The sequence below is a fragment of the Chinchilla lanigera genome, unplaced genomic scaffold (genome assembly GCF_000276665.1).
Source record: "Chinchilla lanigera isolate Chin_1 unplaced genomic scaffold, ChiLan1.0 scaffold00037, whole genome shotgun sequence".
NCBI classification, from domain to species: Eukaryota; Metazoa; Chordata; class Mammalia; order Rodentia; family Chinchillidae; genus Chinchilla; species Chinchilla lanigera.
The window spans coordinates 87918-109862 of record NW_004955438.1 but is presented as its reverse complement, the minus strand read 5'-3'; the positions used below and the strand labels follow the sequence as shown (position 1 = coordinate 109862).

Here is a 21945-nt window from a genome sequence, read left to right as displayed (position 1 = left end):
CCCAAGAGCCCCTGCCCCACAACTGGCTTGTCTTTGTTCTAAAATTTCAGTCAAGAAGGTATAATGTGCTTGTCTGCAGACCCCCTTTTCAATCATTTTTAGGGATAACTAAGTTGATCTGAACTCTCTTCCTGTTTAAGAACCAAGGACTTCTCCTTGGTAACTTCCCTTGTCTTTCTTAACTTTTGTCAAAACCTGCTACAACTTTCTCAATTGCACAGAGAAATCTTACTTTCCCTTGACACCCTCTCCTAACCTGTTCTCCTGCTCCTAATATCCCCAGTGGTTTCTTCCTGCCTAGTAAGACCTTTGTGTTTCCTTCCCACCACACAGCTGGACAGAGGGCATCTACCTAGACCTGCTGAGCCTCCAAACGCAGGCAGCTCAGAAGCCAGCCCTCCCATTCTCCAGGTGCAACTCAAAGCCCCGGCTCAGGTGCTCAGGGTCAGGCCAGCAGGGTGTGTGGCCAGGCTCTGCTCTTGGACTCTGACTCAGACAAACAACTTGAAACCAGTGGTTCTGAGTACCGGCTCGGGAGTCCAAAGTTCGATGGTCTGAATGCTGAGTCTGTTCAACATCTAGCAGTTGCTAAGAGGTGTGCGGCCTTTCGAAGGTGATTGGCTCCTGAAGGCAGAGAGCTTAGCACCCAACCGGAGGGCCAAAGGCAGCGCACACAGCCCTTCTGCCCCCTCCCTTCTGCCAGCTGAGGACACAGCTACTGGTATATCTTGGCAGAACAGAGCAGCTCTCACCAGACTCCAGATCTGCTGGTGCTTTATCATAGTCTTCCTGGCCTCCAGAACTGTTAGACACACATTTTTATGATTTATAAATCACCCAACCTGTTGTACTTTGTGAGAGCAGCAAGGACAGGCTAAGAGAGATGGCCTGGGCTCAAATCAAAGCTCTCCCACTGCCTAGCTATGTGCTCAGAGGCAAGTCACCAAAACTGTTGAGAACGCCACATTTACTTCAAGAGGCTCATCCAAAAACCAAACAAGTTAATTCAGGCAGAGCATTTAGCGTAACATAGTTATATGCCACGTACATGTATGGGCAATTTCATCATTGTGTGTGAACATCACAGAAGGCGCTTACACAAGCTAGGCAGGCCATAATGGCACCAGGCTACAGGCTCTTAAGGGACCACTGTCCTACGTGAGCTCTGCTGCTGACCACAATGTCACTGGTTAGGAGCATGGAAGAGTTATCGAACAGTAGCTACTTCTGCCATTACCATCATCATCCCTCCCGACTTCACATTCCCCATGCTGCTCTCCTGGCTTGGGACACCTAGCCCAGAGATGGGTGCTGGCTACGAGTGTCCAGCTGAGTGACTTCATGTTTTGGGCCTCTAGCGGCCATCACTCCCTGGCTCCCACATGCCTGATAGCCCTCTGGTCTTGCCTGGGCACCTTGGCTGGCACATCCAGCAGCCCACCCTCACCTGCTGACCAGCTGCCCCCACCTACAGGCTCTATCCCACAGAGACGTTCGAGCCAGCTCTCAGAGCCACCAGCTGGCCGGTTCCTCCTACAGCAAAGTGAACACAGCCTCCAGCCCTGCAGCACCTTCCCTTCTGGTTTTCCCATCTCCTGCTTTATTCTCACTGCTTCTTGTTCCTTCCTTCATTTCAGTCACTTCTGTGTGTCCCCATCTAAAAGGCAACTTTTTCCAGATTTCAAACCCTTTGAAAGATTCCCCACTTCTAAGAAGCTTCTAGATTTATTGTAGCATCTTTATTGTACGGTGATCTTACCCAGGGAGATCTTAGTTTGACGGGGCAGACTACAGCAAACAGCCAGGACCCACCCAAAATCCATTTCCCCTTCTTCATTCAAACCTCAATTTTGTTTGGGGAGACAATAAGCCTAACTGAAAATACTCTGTTTTCCAACCTTCCTCCCAGGAGGAGATGGGGGATGTGTCACCCATGTGGAAAATGTAGCAGCTACTAAAGAGTATATCTTTCTCCTTCACCCTCAAAGAAACGAAGTCTAAGAGGGTCCTTTACATTCACCTCCACATAATTCTCCATTTTTCTTGCCTGGAAAGCAGATGTGAAGCCTGGAGGTGGAGCAGCCATCATATAACCATGAGGTGTAAGCATGATGACAAAAGCCACGTGCTGACGATGGTGGAGCCAAAAGATGGAAAAGCTGCATCCCTCTGGGGCTGACACTCCAGCCCAGGCTGCCGAGCCCTGGTCCTCTTGTTTCTGAGATGAACATCTTTCTGTGTAAGCTGCCACTGATGAAGTTTTCATGTTTGCAGGTGAATGCGACCTTGGCTACAGAGCTCATCCTCTGGCAGATGGGGGTCCTTTCTAGAGAAGGGACAGCGGCCTGACAAAAGCCAGCCTGGCACAGTCATCCTCACTTAACTGTACTGTCCACTGTCAGAGAAAGCACTGATATGAAATGGATTCCGGGGTGTGGGAGTCTCAAATGGGTGACAGACATCACCAACATGTGCTGGAGAAAAAGGTCTCATGCTCGAGGAAAAAAATGAACAGCCCCTCTCCACTTTGTCTACCCTCAGGAGAGCACCCCCACTCTGCAGAGGGGAGACGAGGGCCCCTCACGGTATGTCATTTAGACTTATATCAAGAAACATATATATTTGGTTTCCTGGCACACTGCTCCTGAAATCCTTGGAACTTCCAAAGTGATAATTATCTTTTCATAAGCTAACAGGATGACTGATAACTAGGGACTCCACGGGAGCCTCAGGATAGAGGGCTGTCTGCAATGAAAGCAGTGGAATTTCGGTCCCAATTCCCAGCTCCCTATCCTGACTCCCAGACTCTGTGAGGGGAGGCTGAAGGCTGAGCTGATCACCAACAGCGAATGATCTAAGCAGCCACAGTCATGTAAGGAACCTCCATACATGCCTGAAGACAGAGATTCTGGGAGCTTCCAGGCTAAGGAACAACAATATATCCGTGTGTTGGGCGGGTAGCACACCCTAGTCCACCAGGACAGAGTTCCTGCGCTCTGGGCCTTCCTTAACCTTGCCCTAAGTGTCTCTTCATTGAGCTGCTTGCTTGAGTCCTTTAAAATACTCTTAGTTGGCTTTGTGTTACCATGACAAAATACTAAGATGGTCAACCTAAAAGGCTTATTGTGGCTCCCAGTTTCAGAGGTTACAGTCCATGGACCCTTGGCCCTCTTGCCTTGGGCCTGTGGCAGCACAGTTCATCATGGCAGAAGCACTCGCCAGATGAGAGCTGCTCACATCATGGTTGTCAAGAAGCAAAGAGACCAAAAGGCAGAGCTTGGGTCCCATCCACCCTAAGGGGACACCCCTGACAACCAACTTCCTCTCCCTAGGCCCCATCTCTTAAAGGTTTTACCACCTCTAAATAGCACTAAGGGCTGGGGACTAAGCCATTAACACATGGGACTTGGGGGCCACTCAAGATCCAAACTACAGCAAATATCCTCTGCAAAGAATCTGCAATAGTAAGCAAAATATCTCCCTCAGTTCCACAAGCCACTATTGCAAATTAACTGGATTTGGAGAATTGAGTTAAATTATAGGACACCTGCTGGTGTCCCTAGAGAATCACTTGGTGTGAGAAGGAATACCCCACATGTCTAGTATTAGGGTGAATGAATGAGAGAGCACTGAGAATTCAGCAGGAGGAACGGGAATCCCACCTCGGCAGAAACAGATTTCCTTTCCCACCCGCAAATACTCCCAGATAGCACCACATCAAAAAGGCATTCAGAAGAGGGGTGATGAAATGTCCCTTGCACCACTGATCACACACCAGTCAACATTTCAGTGGCTTCTAGTTCCTGAAAATAAAGTAGTCCCCATAGCCCTGGCCTATTCTTCCCTACCCTGCCTGCCCATCCTCTTCTCGTGCTCATTCTAAAAACCCCGTGGTATATCCGGGCCACTGTACACCTGGCCCATGCCTGGAAGGCCTGGTCCCACCTCACTGTTTGTCAACTGTGTCACTTCGAGACAGTGACTCACAGGCTAACATGACCTGTTCTGAGCAGTCTTCTGCACAGTGCTGTCAGACATTCACACACACTTTCTGAGTGGAGTAGGGTGCTCGAGACCACTTGGTTTCAGCACTAAGGAGTCAGAGCTCAAGTTTGATAAGCGAGCTGTTCATGGCTGCCCAGGACCTCGGCTGCTCCCAGTGCCTCACCCAGGGTGCTGCACTGTGCCTGCCTGCTGACTTTCCTTACAGTGTCCTCTTTTGCTGGGTATGGCGGCACAGGCCTATAATCCTAGCACTGTGGGAGGCTGAGGCAAGGAGAATTGCCAAGTTGGAGACTAGCCTGGGCAACTCAGGCACTTAGCAAGACCCTGCCTTAAAGTAAAAAATAAAAATGGGCTAGGGATGTAGCTCAGCACAAAGGCTCTGAGTTCACTCTCTTGTACTAAAAAAAAGTCCTCCTTTGCTGAAAAGAGGCTCAAAGCTCAACCTTCTTGAACTTTCTACCCACCAGCCACAGCTAAAAGGCATTTACTTCCCAGAATCATAACATCTTGCAGTGAAAAAAAGGGAACCATGAGATCATGTAGTCTAAGATGCTCAGGGAACCTTGAACCAAAGCCTGTACATGATGTACCCCAAGGTTCCCTGGCACGTGAGACGCACACGGACACAAGAGCACAGGCAGATGTCCTGACTTCTAACACATGCACAGGGAAAGGGAGCCCTACCAGAGGAGAGGGCTCGGCTGTGAGCCCAGGAACCCGCCTCAGAGACAGACACCTGGCCAGAGGTAGGATGCACTCTGAGCACCTCGCTCTGGGCTACTCTGCCCTCAGCCTAAGAATGGAGTCACAGGCCCTAAAACCAGATGTGGGAAGCTCCCAAGCTGGCTGCCTGGGAATGGATCCAGTTGTTGGAGGGCACTGCAGGGTGAGAAGCGACAAGCGTCTCCAATGCCTAATTGAACTTAATGACCAGCCTAATTAAGCCTTTTAATGGCAGGGCTGGCATGGCCTTGGCTCGTGCCCCTAAGTGCAGGCAGCATCCTTTCTCTGCAGGGTCAAGATCAGGCTAGGGGCGCTGCACTGCAGCCAGGTAGGCCCAGGGGTCAGGGAGGGCTCAGGCCACCCACTCTCTTCCTGCCGTTTCCTCACAGGGGGCCCTTGTGGGAGCCATGTCAGTATATCTGCTGAGGCTCCACCATGGGCAAAGACACTACCCGGTGCCCAAAGGGAGAACCCCGAAGGCAGTGAAGCACAGCAAACAAGCGCATGATGCCTATGACCAGACTTCCCGGGCGCACTTTCTGGCTGGCTACGCACCAGCTGTGTGACTTGTGGCAGATTACTCAGCCCTCCTGAACACCAGCTTCCTCACTGACCAGCAGGGTTAGTAACAGTACCTGCCTCGTGTACTGTTCTGAGGATACGACTGCATTTGGCACTGTGCTGCTGCCAAGTATCACCAGCCTGGGAAAAGACCCACATTCAAAAATCTGTAAGTGTGGCTTTTACTAATCCACACTGCTTCCACACCAGCATAGTCTCAAATACTGTGTCAAACCACCCCTGGAAGCCAGGGATCGTCTGCGTATCTCTTGGAGCATGGGAAAGACACCAACAAATGGTTCTGGTAGTAACTTCTAGAAGGATGACTAGGGCTAGAGGAGACATTAGTTGCAGCTAAATTTAGTTTTTTTCTGCCTTGTTTGTATTTTTATGTCACCAAAGTTATTCTTGATTGGCCTGGACACATAAAAGGGACTTTATTTAAAAAGTAGAATCAACCAGTTTGCTTCCAATGAGTTTCTCACCAATGGGGGTGGTCACGCAGACCCCAGCCGGCAACACCAGAAAGATACTGGCTCTAACTTTCTAGTCTAGAGGACCCTGAACTCTGAGACAAACAGAGGAACAAAGGGCTATTCCATAGGAGGATGTGCTTTTCTTCCTTGCTGTTATTTAAGGGATACTTCTGTGGGCAGCTCATTCTTTTTATGACCTTCTGAGACCCTCCAACCCTACACTCCTAGCCCTGACTCTAAGAAATGACCAGCTCTAGTCACTGGAAAATTTTCACTTCTGCAAAACTGGAGCTTATAAAGTGCCAAGGGCCAAGGCCATGCTAAGACCCCATTTCAGAAGCACATCTGATTTTTAACTATGATTAAACTTAAGGGTAGCTTCATTAAGAAAAGCTGAAGACCACAGAAAAAGCTGGAGCAAACTGCGGAGTAGGCAGGGCGTGGCAGCTCTACAGGTAACTGGGAAGCAAAGTAGCTAACAGGCCTAGGGGAACACTGCCCGTGGGGCCTCAAGCACAGGCAACAAGCTCACGTCAGGTGGTCACTGTTCTCACCACCACCCTAGGGTATCAGGTGCTCAGCCCTACTCCAGGGAGAGAGGTGATTAAAGGCAGTGCTCAGGAAGACGGCCCCACTTTCCAGAGCAGGAAACAATTGTGCAGATGCTACAGTGAACTGGGAAGCACCCGACAAAAGTACAGTTGTCTCGTGCTTAGTCATTTGCAAAAGAAAATGCTTTTGTGACAGTAAAAAGCCTTCTGGGGCCCTAAGGTACAATAACTCTAACCTAGAACAGGCACAGCGAACCTTCTGAGCTCTCACTGAGATAAACAGTCTGCTGCAGCATGCGTGCTGTAGGTTCGCCACCACGGACCTAGAGCATCTCTGCTTCTCCGCACCGAACACCCCTATATACACCCAGCTCAAGGTGTGTGATATGCAAACACCCCCCCCCCCAGCCACGAGTCAGAGAGCTGCATTACGTCAATTCCACGAGTAAACACTGAAAGTCTCCTTTCTTGGCCTGGAGAAATTACGTACTCTGCTTAGGATCACTTTTCCCAGAGATGAGTAATTCCGGACTATTACATGGCCCTTAAAAATGAGGCAGTCGTACCCTATACTGAAATTCAGGAAGCCCAGTAAAAAGTTCTGTCTCAGATAAAGAAGAGTACAGAATAGACACATTGGGATTTATGTACATGGGTAGGAGGGGGGACTTATCTGGTAAGAACCAAGAAATTGTTCATCCATGGTGCCCTTGGGTATCACACCAATGCTGGGTTCCTTTAAGTTAAAATTTTGTGGCAAATAAATTCTCAATGCCTTTAATTTTGTTTTTCTTGAAAACCAAATAAGTAAAATTGTGTTTACTGATGAAAATCTGAAGGACAGAGATAAATTATTTTGCTTCACTGGATCTCAGGGGCATGTGATACCATCTTAATTATTAGACCTCTGTAAGAAATATCCAAAGTTCATATTGATCAAATATGTACTGTGTATCTATCTATATGAGCCAAACACTATATGACACAGAAGAAGGCAATATAGGTGGAAGTCTCTTGCACAGTAACCACTCACTACTTAATAACTCAAAAGCAAAGGCAGTTACAGCTCCGAAGAGCTCAGTAAAAAGTAAAGACAAAAGCGAAGTGAGAGAGTGAGAAAAGACCTACACGTAGGCAAACATTAACAACTGGCTGTTCATGGTTAAAGGAATACGGCTGCTTGCTGTACTACTGCTGGGACTTTTTTTTATAGGATTGATATTTTTAAAAATAAAAGATTGGGGGTGGGCAATGCTCTACACATAAATTATATTTCAGGCAATCAAACAGTTGTGAGAAGAAGTCCTTTATAAAATAATTTCCATTAATAATTGAAAACTAGAAAAATTATCAGCTGACAACCTTTAAAGAAATCATTTCTCTAGGCAGCTAGATCATCCTGGGTCACACAATCATTACAAGAAGTTTGATGGGGACAGTAAAGTGGAGAGTCACGCCGAACTGATCAATCACAGGCTCACCCACAGTGGACTAATCGGGGGCCTGTGCCTTCAGATGTGATGCAAAGGGATGTATGAGGAATCCGCTTCAAAGCATTCCTGCCAAAACAGGGAGCCTACAATGAACTAAAGTGGATCTAGACTTAACAATCAGCTTAACAAGAAACATGGGGGACAGAGAAATGGGTTAAATATCTCACCTGTGAAGAAACGGGTCAAATCTGGAATGTGATACACTCCATGGAACAAGTTTCTTACAAAAAAAAGAAGAGCGATGGCGAGAGGAGGGAGGGAGAGCTCTATTAAATACACTGTGTGGACCTTGATTTGTCCTTTTTATAATCCAACTCTACAAAGACATCGTAGAGACAATGAAAGTAACTAAATATGATCTAGATAGCAGATGACATTAAGGAATTATTATTAATTTTGATAGGCATGTTAATGCATGATGGTTAATAAATAAAAACAGTCCTTACCAATTACCAAAAATGATCCTCAGCAGAAAAGGAAGGCACATTCTTTCTACAACGTCAAGCTCCTCTGCTCATCACTGGCCTCACCGAGGATAATGGCTTTTTCACATCTCCAGGTACATCTTCTTATGACTATTTACCCAGAATTTCCCATCTTGCAAGTCACAGAGCACTTAAAAATAACATCTGAATGCCAAGTCGGGGCGGACAGATGAGACTTCTCATGGGCATAGATAACTAGCCCACGGATCTTGGCAGCACCAGGCCTGGCTTAGGGGGCCCAAGGGCAGACAGTGCCTGCATTCTGGTCCACATGCACCCTAGAGCAGCACGTGCACATGGACTTCCCCTCTGTGACGCCTAAGAAACTGGCTCAGCAAGGTTGGAAACCTGTGACCGAATTGGTTCAAGAGGACAAAACTGTGTTTGTAGCTGTGCCTACGACTGAGGAGGCGTCTGGCTCTGCGAGGTTTTGCCTTTCACACCTTTGTCACCTAGTAAGAATTAACTACTCACTGCTAATAAGAAGGTAAAGACATTCTGATATGGCAATGACAGGGAGGGAGAGGACAAAAGCCCTTTTGTATTCTTGGAACATCTATGCCATTAAGAGAAAAAGAAAGAGAAGGGGGGGGTACTTGGGACAGCACACGGCAGTCCTCCCGCCATCTTGATGTCCTTGACACGTGCAGATGGTGTGGAAATGGCTGGCACCAGAACAGCCCACGAGGAGGAGTGAGCGGCCAATGGAGATTTATGTGAGGAGAGTGAGATGGACAAGGTAAAATTGTCAGGAGGAGTTGTTAGAAAGTAAAATATATTGTGACAATTCCACTCCTGCCGTTCATCAATAAACTGACAGATCATTTAGTGTCAATTAGGAGTGATAGATGGACAAGTCCCCATGATCCTGGGCCAAAATTAATGGCTGGGAGGGAGAGGGTGATTGAAAATGACGGCTGACATTGAGAGCAAAGTCCTGAAAGTCCCTGAGGGGCCATTATTTGCCTCATTCCCTTGCAGATCAATGCAGGGACAAACCCAAAAACAGACACTTTGAGACAAAACTTAATCAGACTCCCTTTCCTTCCTCCTTTACCAAGTCTGGTTCCCTCTTAGTTCCATTCCCTCTGGTCAAGTCAGCGACCCATCAATTATATAAGTGTCCCAACTCGGGCAACTTCAGAGCCAAGGGCAACTGGCTCCAAGATGGAATGTTTGGCACAGCTCTCACTCCGGTGCCAGGAGAAGGGACAGGCAGTAGTTCCAGGCCCCAAGCAGTTCCTGAATTCAGCCCCTTCTTGTGCCTCCGGGGTACACATGAGTTCCAGTACCTAGTATCTCCAGCCAATGAGATAGCTGACAAATGCTCTGCTCTCCGGCTTCGGCAGTGTGACACGAGTAAAAGAAAGGTACCTCAGAAACTCCTGTTTCTCGGCTATGAGCCCCTCAATCAGAGCCATAAATAGCCCTTCTATTTCCCACTGGTGACAACTTGTCTGTAGACCTCTGTAAACCTCATGTTCCTCTGACTCTCCTTATAAGAGGTACCTGGTTTGATTAATGGAACCTGCTGGAGTGGTATGACACATGTGTAAAGTGCAGCATGGTCTGAATGCTTGTGCCCAGCCTCTCCCAAATTCTTATGTTGTAACTCTAATCCCCAAAATGATGCTGTCTGGAAGTAATTAAGTTTTGATGAGGTCATGTAGGTGGAGCTCTCATGACAGGGGAGAGGTAAAGTCACAAGGTCTCTCGGTCTCTCTCTCTCTCTCTCTCTCTCTCTCTCTCTCTCTCTCTCTCTCCCTCTCTGTATACCAAGGAAAGACCACGTAAGGATGTAACCAGGATGAGGGCCCTCACCAAGAACCCCACCATGCTGGCACCCTGATCTCACACTTCCAGCCTCTAGGACCATGAGAAATAAGTGTTTGTTGTTTCAACTCCCAATATATATGTTCGAATGGCCAACATAAGACAAGTGCCTAGCACAGTGCTATGCTACTGTTATCATCATCCAAAAAGAATTTAATGTGAGTACACTATTTTACAGTGTGAATTCTGTACAATAAGCAGATCAACTATAAGGTTAATGACCCTCAATACCAAATCTTAGACCCATGCTCTCATGATCCTCCATGCTCATCAGAATTCACCCTGCCTGATCCCTATCTCCTCTGCATGATGCTTCTTGATCTTAGGGCCTACTCTCTCCTCCCAAGTCACATGGCTAATGTTACTCATTCCATCTGATTCTCACTTATGATATGCTCCTACTGATATTGCTGACTTTTCTGAATGAAAATACCTGATGTCCTCAATTAGAATCAAGCTCTCACAGGACAGGAAGCACATCTCATGCTCTGGTACTCCCTATAGCACTCTGCAATAGGAGCTCATGTTTCCAGACTTAATGGTGGTGGTCCTCAGTGAAGCTCAACAACTTACCCCATCAAGATGATTCCAATGTTTATGGTCTGAGTAACTAGGAAGATAGCCCCAAGATTTACGGGAGACTTTAGAGGCACAGCTTAGGGGAGGTGGTACCAGGGGTGGGAATTAAGAGGACTGATTAGCAAGTATTAGGTTTAAGCTGAGTATTCAAGTAGAAATATCAGGTAGACAACTAGATGTTCAGAGGAAAGACTGGGCTAAAGATATAAATTTTGGAAGCATTAGCACGTGCTTGACACTGGTTGAGATCATACAAAGCATTGATATTGCAGAGAGGAGGTTTGAGGATCTTCCCTGGGCATTCCAACATTAGAGGAGTCACAAAAGGCCACGGAATGAGGGGCCAACCAAGGGACTACCTTGGAAAGGAACACATGAAAAGCAAAAGCATCTCTCTGCAAGGGATGAAACTGATGCGATCTGGAATAATCTTTGGTGTTTTCATTGAGGAATAAACTCTTGCAATAGTCTTTTGTTCTGAAAAAAGCAGACAAAAGATTTGTCTTATTTCCACATTTGAAAGTAAATTCAAGATATTACAAGCACTAAAATCTCTTAAATGAGGCTCCTTTGTAAGAATCTCACTTATATATGAGACCTGCATTTCAAAGTCACCTTGGTTTTGCTCACATTAAAAACAAGTGCTATGTTCTGTAAAGAAAATAGTGTGGTACTTAATAGCACAGGAATAATAGAAAGACCACTGGGACAGAAAACACACCCAAAATAGACTACATACAAAGTAGGTACACACAAAGCTTTAGATTATGGCAAATGTAGCTTCTCAAATCACTGGGCAAGATGGACTTTAATACATGGTACTGGGACACAGCCATTTAGAAAAGGATAAAACTGGATCCACACATCACACCATACACCCAAATAAACTCCACATGAATCGGAGGTCTACATTGTAAAAATGAAAAGTTGTGGCTGTATTCCAATGAAACTTCATTGATATAAGCAGCTGGCCTGTGGGCAAAAGTCTGCTGATTCCTGGCATAAGAAACAGATGAGAATTTTGACATTTAACATATATGTTTATTTCCCCCAAAAAAGTACAGTATAATGAAATACCTAACAAAGAGATTCTATACAAGGAATGGATGGGAACAAGGTAGAGCAAGGACAGCAGTGAGGCATCTCTGAGTATGTCTTTCTGTGCAGTTTTAACTTCTGACCCATGTAAATATTTTGATATTCAAAAGTAGGTTAAATAAAAAGGATTTTTAAAAACCTTAAAATTGAACACAAAAATTAATGAATCTAATTATGTATTAAACTGATAACGCAAATGAGAAAGGATTCAAGTAGCTTCCGAAAACAGTATTGTAAACTTTGTATATGATATATTCTAAGCACAAGAAGAACTGCAAAAAAATTTCAAGCCTTTCTTAGGAGGTTTTATTGACAGAAACATCAGGGTAGTAATTACAGAACTACCTCTGTGTTATAGCACAGAGCATATATTTTAAAATGAGGTTCCTAGTTCTGTTCACTGAAAGAACCTAGAAGCAATGACATCCAAAGAGCAATAAGCACATGTCCCCAGACCTTGAGTTCTAATATTCTTCACCAAAAGGAACCAAGGCCCCTTGGAGTCAGCCTGTTCAAGGCAAGCACAAAGTGCTCGTGGGATATGCTGATGGCAGAAAGCAAGCAAGTGCTCAAATGCTAATAAGATCAAAGGTGTAAAGAGCCAGCTTGGAGTTCCCCCTGCTCCATTTGTGACTTAAGACATTAGGACTTAATATTATGAAAAAAATGATGATGGAAATGGGTTATAATAAAATGAACAATAATAAAACCCAGGAATGCATGATTAGAGAGACAGAGAACAGAAAAAGGAAAATTCTTCTTCATTAAAAAAAAAAAAAAAACTTCAGGTAGTTAATATAGAATAAAGGATAGAGTTAGAAAACAAACATTTTGAAATGCTTGCTATGATAACTGATCCTGGCAAAGAACATTAACGATGCCAAAAGCACTGAGTGAAATGTTGTGGAGAACAGAATTCAAAGTACATTCCAAAATGATCACTACGTATTCTGAGGGAAAAAACTTCATAATGGAGAACTCTAAAAGTTACCAGTAAGCCAAGTAATCAAACTTAGTGATGACCGATATAAGGCTAACCTGACATCCTGTGCCTTTCTCATTCCCTGTGCTACAAAGTACACACACAATATCACCTACGCTTGCCAAAAACCTTTAACTTGAATCTAACAATGGAGAATCAATTATAGGGAATCCCAGGCATGATAGCGCATGCTTACAATCCCAGCACTCTGGGGGGCCGAGGCAAGAAGATTATAAATTCCAGTCTAGCCTAGACAACTTAATGCCTTAGTAAGACCTTGTCTCAAACTCTAAAAATAATAATTTTTAAAAAAGGGCTGGGAATGTGGCTTAGTGTAAAGGTCCTGTGTTCAATCCCCAATACTGAAAAAAAAAGAAATCTGAAGTACAAGACATTCTACAGGACAACTGGGCCTGGATTCCTCAAAAAGGTCAATGTCTTTCTATGAATGGGGAGTAGGGAACTATTTAGATCAAGAGAGACTAAAGAGTCAGAAATTCCGAACATAAGGTGTGGACTCTGATTGGGTCCTACAACTATAAAAGATACCTGGGGAATGGACAGAGGAAATTTAAATATAAACTATATATTAAATATTATTAAATCACTATGCGATGACCTAGATGTGATCATCATACTACGATTATCTGGAGAATGTCTTCAATCTTGAGAGTTGCATGCTAGAGTATAAAGGGTAAAATGTCATGAGATCCATAATTACCTTTCAAATTGTTCAGAAAAACAAGTAGGGAGAGTGAGGGAAGAAGGACAGAGAAGAAAGTAGTCATGAAGGGGGAAAGAACTGCAAAAAACTGTTGAAGGATATTCTACATGAGAGCAATGCCTATTCTTTGGGAAAAGGAAACTACTCCCATGTACAGCTTAAGTAAGCTTGATGACAGCTGCCCATCTCACCGGTGTGGTAAATATACTTTTTTATTTACCTTTCACCCAAGACTTAGTACAAAGAATTAAGGACCAAAATGATTTCAAATCCAGCCTTTACAACTGGACTTCAGAAGTAGACTGTAGTCTAGGATCCCAGTTAAGAGGCTGAGGCAGGAGTACTGTAAGTTCAGTCCCAGGCTGGGAAACTTAGTGACTCAGCCAAATCCTGCCTCAAAATGAAAAATAAAAAGGTTTAGAGAAACTCAGGGCAAAAGCCCTGGTTTCAATCCCCAGTACCACCAAAAGAACACAAAAAGAACTAGACTATGAATTAAAAGATACTCAGCACTTGCTCCCTCTACTTACAGGCACAGTGACTCCCCTTATTTCATCCACAAAATGGGGCTAAAGGCAAAGGCCAGCAAACTGTCTCAATGTCAATACAGTACTCTCTGTGTCACACTATGGAATCTCAAGAATCATAAAGACCACAACCAAAACCAGCTAAATCCAGAACCTGCTTGTTCCAGAACTGCTGAGTGCCAAAGAGGATAACAAAAGTAGCTAAAAGCAGCCAGCACAGTCATACTACAGAGACCACTCTCTCGAACCATGTTCTGTAACACTTCCAGGGTTTACAATCACAAGGCTAAGAGACCTGAATTATTATCCTCTTCCTTATGCACCACTCTCAGTCCTGTTATTTTTAACAAAAATAACAGCAACTGACTAGGTATTGGCATTACGCTGCATGCTCTTCCTCAGAACAATTCTTTGCAATATGTATTACTATTGATACTTCATAGGGTTAAGTTCAATTCCCCAAGTTCACGTTGCCTATTAAGTGTTAAAAACTTGAATTCAGACCCAGATATATCTGAATCAGATACCTGTAGCTGTAAAACATTGTGACATTGCCTCATATGGACAAAACAAGAGATGATTTAATTGCCACACTTTAATCAGCATGGAAATCTGTTCTTTTAAAGGTGGAAGAAAAAATTTTGAGGACTGCCTGTGCCTTATTCCAGACAAACTAATTTGGAAAGCACACAGATGTTCCTGCTGAACGGCCCAAGAGTCCCCTCTCTACTGTAGCCATGTGTATTCCCACATGCTAGAAGAAATTCACTCATTAGCTATATCCAACTCTCAGGCCACAGGTTTAGGAAAGACTGCTGATAGGAAAGGTTTGGAAATCTGACCTTCCTAAGCTTAAGGCTCTAACGGAGCTCCACTTCAGCAAGATTCCTGATATTTAAAATAACCCTTGATTTTCTTGACCTGAAATTACTTCTTCCAAACAGATTTTTCACATTCAATCATAAATATCTCTGAACTCCTGCAAGTCATAAATGTCACCACTGCCAGCACGGCTGTGAGAAGAATATGGGCAAAGCTACCTCTGGGTGGCATGAGGGATGGGAAACAAAGCCACTTTACACTTAGCAACAGTCAGCAGTTCTCAAGTGCTAATGCTTTTCTCTTCTAACCACATTAAAAGTTTTTATTTAATTTAATTTAATTTATTTTATTTACTTTCTGACAGTACTGGAGATTGAACCTAGGGCCTTCTCATTGAGCTACACCCCTAGATCTCTACCTACGTATGTACCTACCTATCTATTGAGACAAGGTTTTGCTAAATAGCTAAGTTACAGGGCTCAAATTTGATCACCATGCCTCAGTCTTCCAGAGTGCTAAAACTAGACGTATGCGCCATCTTTTGAGTACCTTTTCCACATATGAATTAATTTAATCATCACAACAGTCCTTAACCCCATTGCAGAGAAGAAAAAACTGAGGCCAGACAGGTTAAATCACTTGCTCAAGGTTTCTGATATAATAAGTAGCGTAACTGGAATTTTAAACAAAGTAGTCTGGTTCTAGCACCTGTTGTTCTGCTATCTCTCAAAATGGAACCAAAAGGAATCAGCTTCTGGCATAAGCTATGGAAAGGTCAGGAGAGCTAAGAAATAATAGCAACATTCTCCAGGTCACCCTGCAGGAGCACGGACGTGCCCGTGCAAAGGCTTTGTGATGGGAAACACCTAACACCTTGCTGAACAGAATCTGCAGCCAAACAGCCCCACACCACAAGCCCCCTACAGCTTAGAAGGTGCTGACACAGCACTGTGACATTACGTTATTCTTTCCAGGAATTCTGAGGTCAGAGAACAAACGGATGAGATAATAGTGGATGATCACAGCACCAATATTTATGTCAGCTCACATCACTCGCCTTGTAACACCATATACCAACCAGGCAGGTTAAGGGTCCCGTTTTGGTTTTGGTTTTCAGTTGAACCCAGCGCCCTCTACAACCCCAGCCCTTTAAAAAATATTTTTATTTTGAAATAGGGTCTTGTTAAGTCACTGAGGTGCCCAGTCTGGGTTTGAACTTTCAATCCCCCTGACAGCCTTGTAGAATGCTGGGATTACAGGTATGCACCACCACACCTAGGCTGTACTGTTCTTTTTTATAAACAAATGTTTATATCTGGGCAGATGTACTATGGAGTTTATTCACAGTTACTAATAGTTCTATTCTCTTTAGAAAATTATTTTAAGGACACAGAATCCTATAACATAGATGGACTTTAAAAATATTTTGAGTGAGAGAGGCAAGTTATAAAGGACCACATAATGAATCATTCCACTGATATAAAATATCCAGAACTGCCAAATCATAGAGACAGAAAGTTATTGCCTAGCACTGGGGAGGGGGGCATGGAAAGTGACTGCTAACAAATACAGGGTGAGGTGGTGGGGTGAGATAAAAATTGATCCCCAAAATTGATCATGGCGAGGGCTGCACAACCTGTGCCTACACTAAGAACAGTTATGCTGTACTCTTGGAATGGGTGAATTGAATAGTACGTGAATTATATCTTAATAAAACTGTTAGAAAAAACAAGACAGCAACACAGGAGCGATGTTCCCCCATCCACTCTGCCCGCTACCCCCTCACCCCCTGAGCTGTGGGTACTCACTTCGAGGTCCTCATGGAATCATCCATCCAGCCTCCCAGCCTGCGAGGGGGTTTCGGAGGGGGAGCCTGTGATGAGAGAAGCCAAAATGACAGTCACTTAACGCGAGCAGCCACACACCATAGAGGCTGAGATTCAGGCCACCGAAGCCAACAACCTATCAAGGTATTCCCCCCAAAACAATATAAAAGTAAAAATATGTCTGACTAAAAATACAGTAAGCTTTCCAATTAGCTATGAAAGTATGCGTGCTTGCAGGCCCTCCTGGTAGGCGAATACGCTGGAAGGGCAGCTCTGAGGGACAATGTGGCAGGTGTCTACTGAAAGAGTTTTAAATGCACACACTTCTTTGGGGGTGAGGGTAGGCCCTGGGGATCAAATCCAGAGCCTTGCACGTACTAAGCATGAACTCTACCACTGAGCTGCACTCTGAGCCAGCTCATACTTTTTGAGCCAGCAATTCTAATCCCAGGAATTTATCTCAAGGAAATAAACAGACAAGAATATAACATTACTTTTGAATAATGAATAATAGTTGGAAACAATCAAAATGGTTGGCAATAAGGAATTAAGCAAATGGCAGAATACACATAAAAATATTATGCAAATAATACAAGACTACATTACAAAAATACTGTATGATATAAAGTTCTGTACATATTTTCAAAAATGTTTGAAAACAGTAGGCATAAACTTTCTGATTTTGTGCAAAGATTTTCAATAAACAATACCTACTGTTAATTAGCTGTATGTTCATGATGGCTGTCTTGGTTACTTTTCTCTCATTGCTGAGACAAAATACCCAACGTCCAAAATGAAGGAAGGAAAGGTTTATTTAGCTTACAGTTTGTGGAGGTTTCAGTCCATACTTGGCTGGCTCCGAGGCAGAAGGTAGCAAAGCAACAAGAGCAAAGGGGGGAATGGCAGCCGAACAGCAAACAGCCAGAGCAAACCGGAGGAATGGTGGCAAGCAGCTTCTTTCCCTGCCTTACTTGTAAACAGGCTACCTCCACCTAAGGGGCCTGTAGCTCTCACATAATCTCCATGCCCTCCTCTTCCACAGGCTCAGGAAATATACAAAGTAAGCACCCTGGCTTCCTGCTGAGTCACTTAGCCAAACCTCTAGACTCCCCAAGTTGACACAATGTATCAACCATAACAATGGGGAAAGGACTCCAATTATAGGCAATTTTAATTTTTCCTCCCTGTATTGCCACACATTTTGCAATTTTTTTCAACAGCCAACTTACATCATTTTTTTTTTTTTTTTTTGGTATGGGGAATTGAACTCAGGACCTTGCGCTTGCCAGGTAGGGGCTGTGCTGCTAAGGTATATCCCCAGCTTCATTAACTTTTATAAGACAAAAGTAATAAAGATATAAAAGGTTTTCTGAGAAGACATAAACAAAATTGGTAAGTTAAAATCTACCATAATTGTAAGGAAAGAACCATTCAGCCGAAATGGACACATTCAGACACCCAAGAACACAAATTCTTACCCAGCATGTTTTAACCAGAAATACTAAGGGAACAGCAACCAATCCACTGAATCACTAAAGTTAGAAAAAACAGCTTAGATTATCCCTACTTTAAATTACCTAGTGTTCTCCTAGGACTTTTCTGTGAAATTTCAACGTTCTTGTCTAAGAACTTCACAGCACTGTAACTGCTGCTCTCGGTCTAAAAAAGTACTTTGATAAAAGGACTAAAACAGAGGCGGGCAAGTTTCTTCTATAAAGGGTAAAATGATAAATATTTTTTATTGATGCAATTACTCAACTCTGATACTGTACAGCAATAAATAGCTGTAATAATAAGTGGGCAAATGAGTATAGTTAGTTTCAAGAAAACTTTACAAAAATAGGCAGTGGGCCAAACTTAGTGGGAAGGATGTGGTTTGCTGATTCCTGCGCTAATAGGTTGTATCATTATGCCCTTCTTTTGTTGTGGCTTAAAGCCCAACATGGGACTTTAAAAACACATATTCCCTTCGACATGCCTGAATACCTTTATACTTCTGATATTTTTATCTTACACCGTGATACATTTTCTTTCCTGCTTCACTAGTGGTGCCCCAGCCTGACAAGGGTGGGCTCTATTTACAGTATGGGGCCTTTCTGCAGGGTGAGCCAGAGCCTGCTGGAAATGACTGTGAAGGATCCAAGTCCTGGAATGCCTGTATCCAGTTTCTCGTCTGGGAAATGTAAGTAGCACCTTAGAGAAAACAAACTCAAGTTTCCTATGCAAGAGGCCAGCACCAGAGCTGTCTGAAGGCTCTTTACACTTCTGTTAGAAACAATACAAATACAAAAGCAGAAAACCGGCTCTTGTTTGTCGTCGCAAGGAGAAACTCTAAAGATGAACCAAGGGACTGCCCAGGGGTGCACAAGACCTGGTCATGACCAGTTAGATTCCCAGTCCCTGGAACGTGCAACAGAAGCACTGAGGCTGAGTGGTGCAGATAGCATTGAGCACTGGAACTGTAAGCTTAGACCAGCTAGCATTAGAAAAACCCAGACTATCACAAGCCGAGGCTGTATAGAGACAAAATCCAAGGCCCTTACCTTAAGCTCTTACCATGCACAAGGCACTGGGCTGAGGAGGTGAAACGGTAAAGTGAACTGAACTAAACCAGAGGCCCTTGCAGATGTGTTAAGCCAATGTGGCCTGCAACTTCCATGAATAACACTATATTTCTTGATCCACGCATAGGCCTATCTTGTGACAACATAATAAAGTCATAAACTGGCAGTCATATGTTTTGGTTGGCCATACAGTTTTTTTGCCTTTTGTTTTAAACTTAAACCACCACTTAAAGATTTCCCCAGTCGGGCAGGCATGGTGGCGCACGCCTGTAATCCCAGCACTGAAGAAGCTGAGGCAGGAAGATTGCCGTGTGTTCGAGGCCAGCCCAGGCTACATAAACAAATTCAAGGCCAGCCTGCATTACATAGTGAGACCCTGTCTCCAAAAGACTTCCATGTTAGAAAATCAATTCCAGGTTCTCTCGAATAACGAATATCCAGCAATGCTGGGGCTGGACAGCTGCTGCCCCCTGTAGACACGACATGTACACTGCAGTTTGCCAGACTAGCCACCTTTCTTCCTGTCTCTTGCCTGCTGAAGTCAAGATCCTTTCTACCTAAAGGTAACACAAAGCCACATTTCCTCCTATGTTCTGCTCCTTATAAGCTGGTGCTGGCAGCTGCAAAATAAAAAGCTCACTATATCCAGGAGCTGTGGCTGAACAATCAGTTGCTAACTAACCACTTCTCTACACCCACCACAGTTTAACAATGCTTTCTACTGTCAAAGCTTGTCACCAAGAACTGACATAATATTGTAAAAGCTACAATATATAAGCAGCTTTTCATTTTGCCTAAACACTAAGAGACTCTGGGGGAGGAAATGATTCAAAAGAAATCCTGTGAGCAAACAAGGCAGGGCTACAGGAGTCCTTCTCACTGGGATTTTGGTGAAACTCAGGGGAGAGCACTGAGGCAGATGGAGGCAGGAGGGACAGGCAGAACTCAGCTCTCTGCAAAGTGGGGCCTGGGCATTCAGAAGGAGAGCTCTGTCTCCTTGGAATTCTTACATTCCAAGCCCAAGGACTGGAAGCATTTCTGTAAACATCTTCTCCTATGAGTCTTGTCACAGCCACACACAAATACCCTGGCAAGTGAGACACACTGAATTAACCACGATTTCCAAGTTGTAATGCTCTTCCCTGGAATTCAGCTTTGTTTCCTGTGTAAGGAGCTGGGCACTGCCCTAGGCATACTAAGACAGAAAAAGAAGACCATCTCTGCCCCCAAATGTTACCCACTTCAATGAGGCCAATAAGGAGGAGAATTTACTGTGTTAGGTCTGTTTGAAATCTACACGACCAAGCCAGGCATGGTGGCTCATGCCTGTAATCCCAGCTCTTGGGAGGCTGAGGCAGGAAGATCACTGAGTTTGAGGCCAGTCTGGGCTACCCAGCAAGTTGAAGGCAGCCTGAACTGCACAGTGAGACACTATTTCAAAAAAAAAACAAGCAAACAAACAAAAAAATTTAAAGAAATCCACATGACCAGATGTCAGGTTTATTCTGAAACCTTTGAGGCCACCATGGAGGTAGAAGCAGGCATGAGTGACTTAGAATTATGGAGTTGTTGCAGGAAAAGGCCCATCCCAGGTCTGAAGGTGAAGCTAGATGGGATCCCTCAGTTATAGGCAGTGGCAATGAATTCTGCGGTTTTCTTGTCACTATGGTGGTTTAAACTGGGTCATCTTCTCCCGGGGCATCATTAAAAGAGCTCTAGCAAGTGTGTGTAAAGCTTGTGGCACATAACTAAAGGACAGTACCGACCCAGAAGTACTGATGCAAAAGGAAGCTTTTGGAGGAAAGTGGGGCTTGTGCTGGATTGGAGATGCAAAGGCAAAAGCATTCCATAGAGCAGCCAGATCCAGGGGCAAAATGACCCCGGAGGCAGCACATACTCCTAGAGCAAATGTTGCTACACTCTCACAACAATGGTAACTTTCCTGGGGAAAGCCTATGGGGGCCTGAGCCGCTCACTACCTATTATTTTACAATGCAGGCTGTAAAAAGAAACCAATGAATCTGGTCATAATGCAGGAGTTCAAAATTAAGTGCAAACAATCTGTTTGAAATGGAAGCAGATGACTACTTTTAGTAATACAGCACGCAAGGCCTGGTGGTTCCTTTTGCACAGCCAGTTGGGCCCCTGGATGCCTGGCTGCTCTCCTTAGGAACTCTGATGACAGCTAAGACATGTAGTTAGCTCCATTCCTTAGGAAGTGCCAGGGCTCGCTCTCTCCCCGCCACAATCTGAAACACAGGACAGACACACAGGCCACACCACCACTGTTGCTCCTTCCAGGACCAGCAGCCTGAACTGTTGGGCTTTCCCTTTCCAGAGATGGCAGATCAGATGCTGGAGACCTGTGGTGGAGGTCTGAATGCCGCCACCGGCTCAAGCATCAGAGCTCTGCTCCCTGCCTGGACCAGTGAGATGCTGAACCCATTAGTCACAGATCTTTCCATTCGGGCCAGGGGTCTTTCTCTTTTCTGCCTTTCAGGTCTCGGTAGGGCCAGAGGAGACACAAAAGCATGATTTATTTTTTTTCTGGAACCCTGTGTCCCCAAGTTCTCTATATAATGGCTCACTCATTTCAGAGAAAAAGAACTTACTCGTCCTTCGTCCTTGAAACCAAACACGCAATATTTAAGCAGGCTGAATCAGTGGTAGCATTTTTTCCTCTGAAGCCCATCAAC

General features: G+C 44.5%; 1 protein-coding gene across 1 annotated transcript in view; it reads right to left on the bottom strand.

The window, feature by feature from the left end:
* Ift43 (intraflagellar transport 43) overlaps nucleotides 1–21945 on the bottom strand; it is an 86173-nt gene that overhangs the window by 34813 nt on the left and 29415 nt on the right. The window contains exon 3 of the mRNA XM_005390147.2: nucleotides 16668–16732. Coding sequence (XP_005390204.1) covers nucleotides 16668–16732 — 65 coding nt within the window. The remainder of the gene's footprint in view (nucleotides 1–16667; nucleotides 16733–21945) is intronic.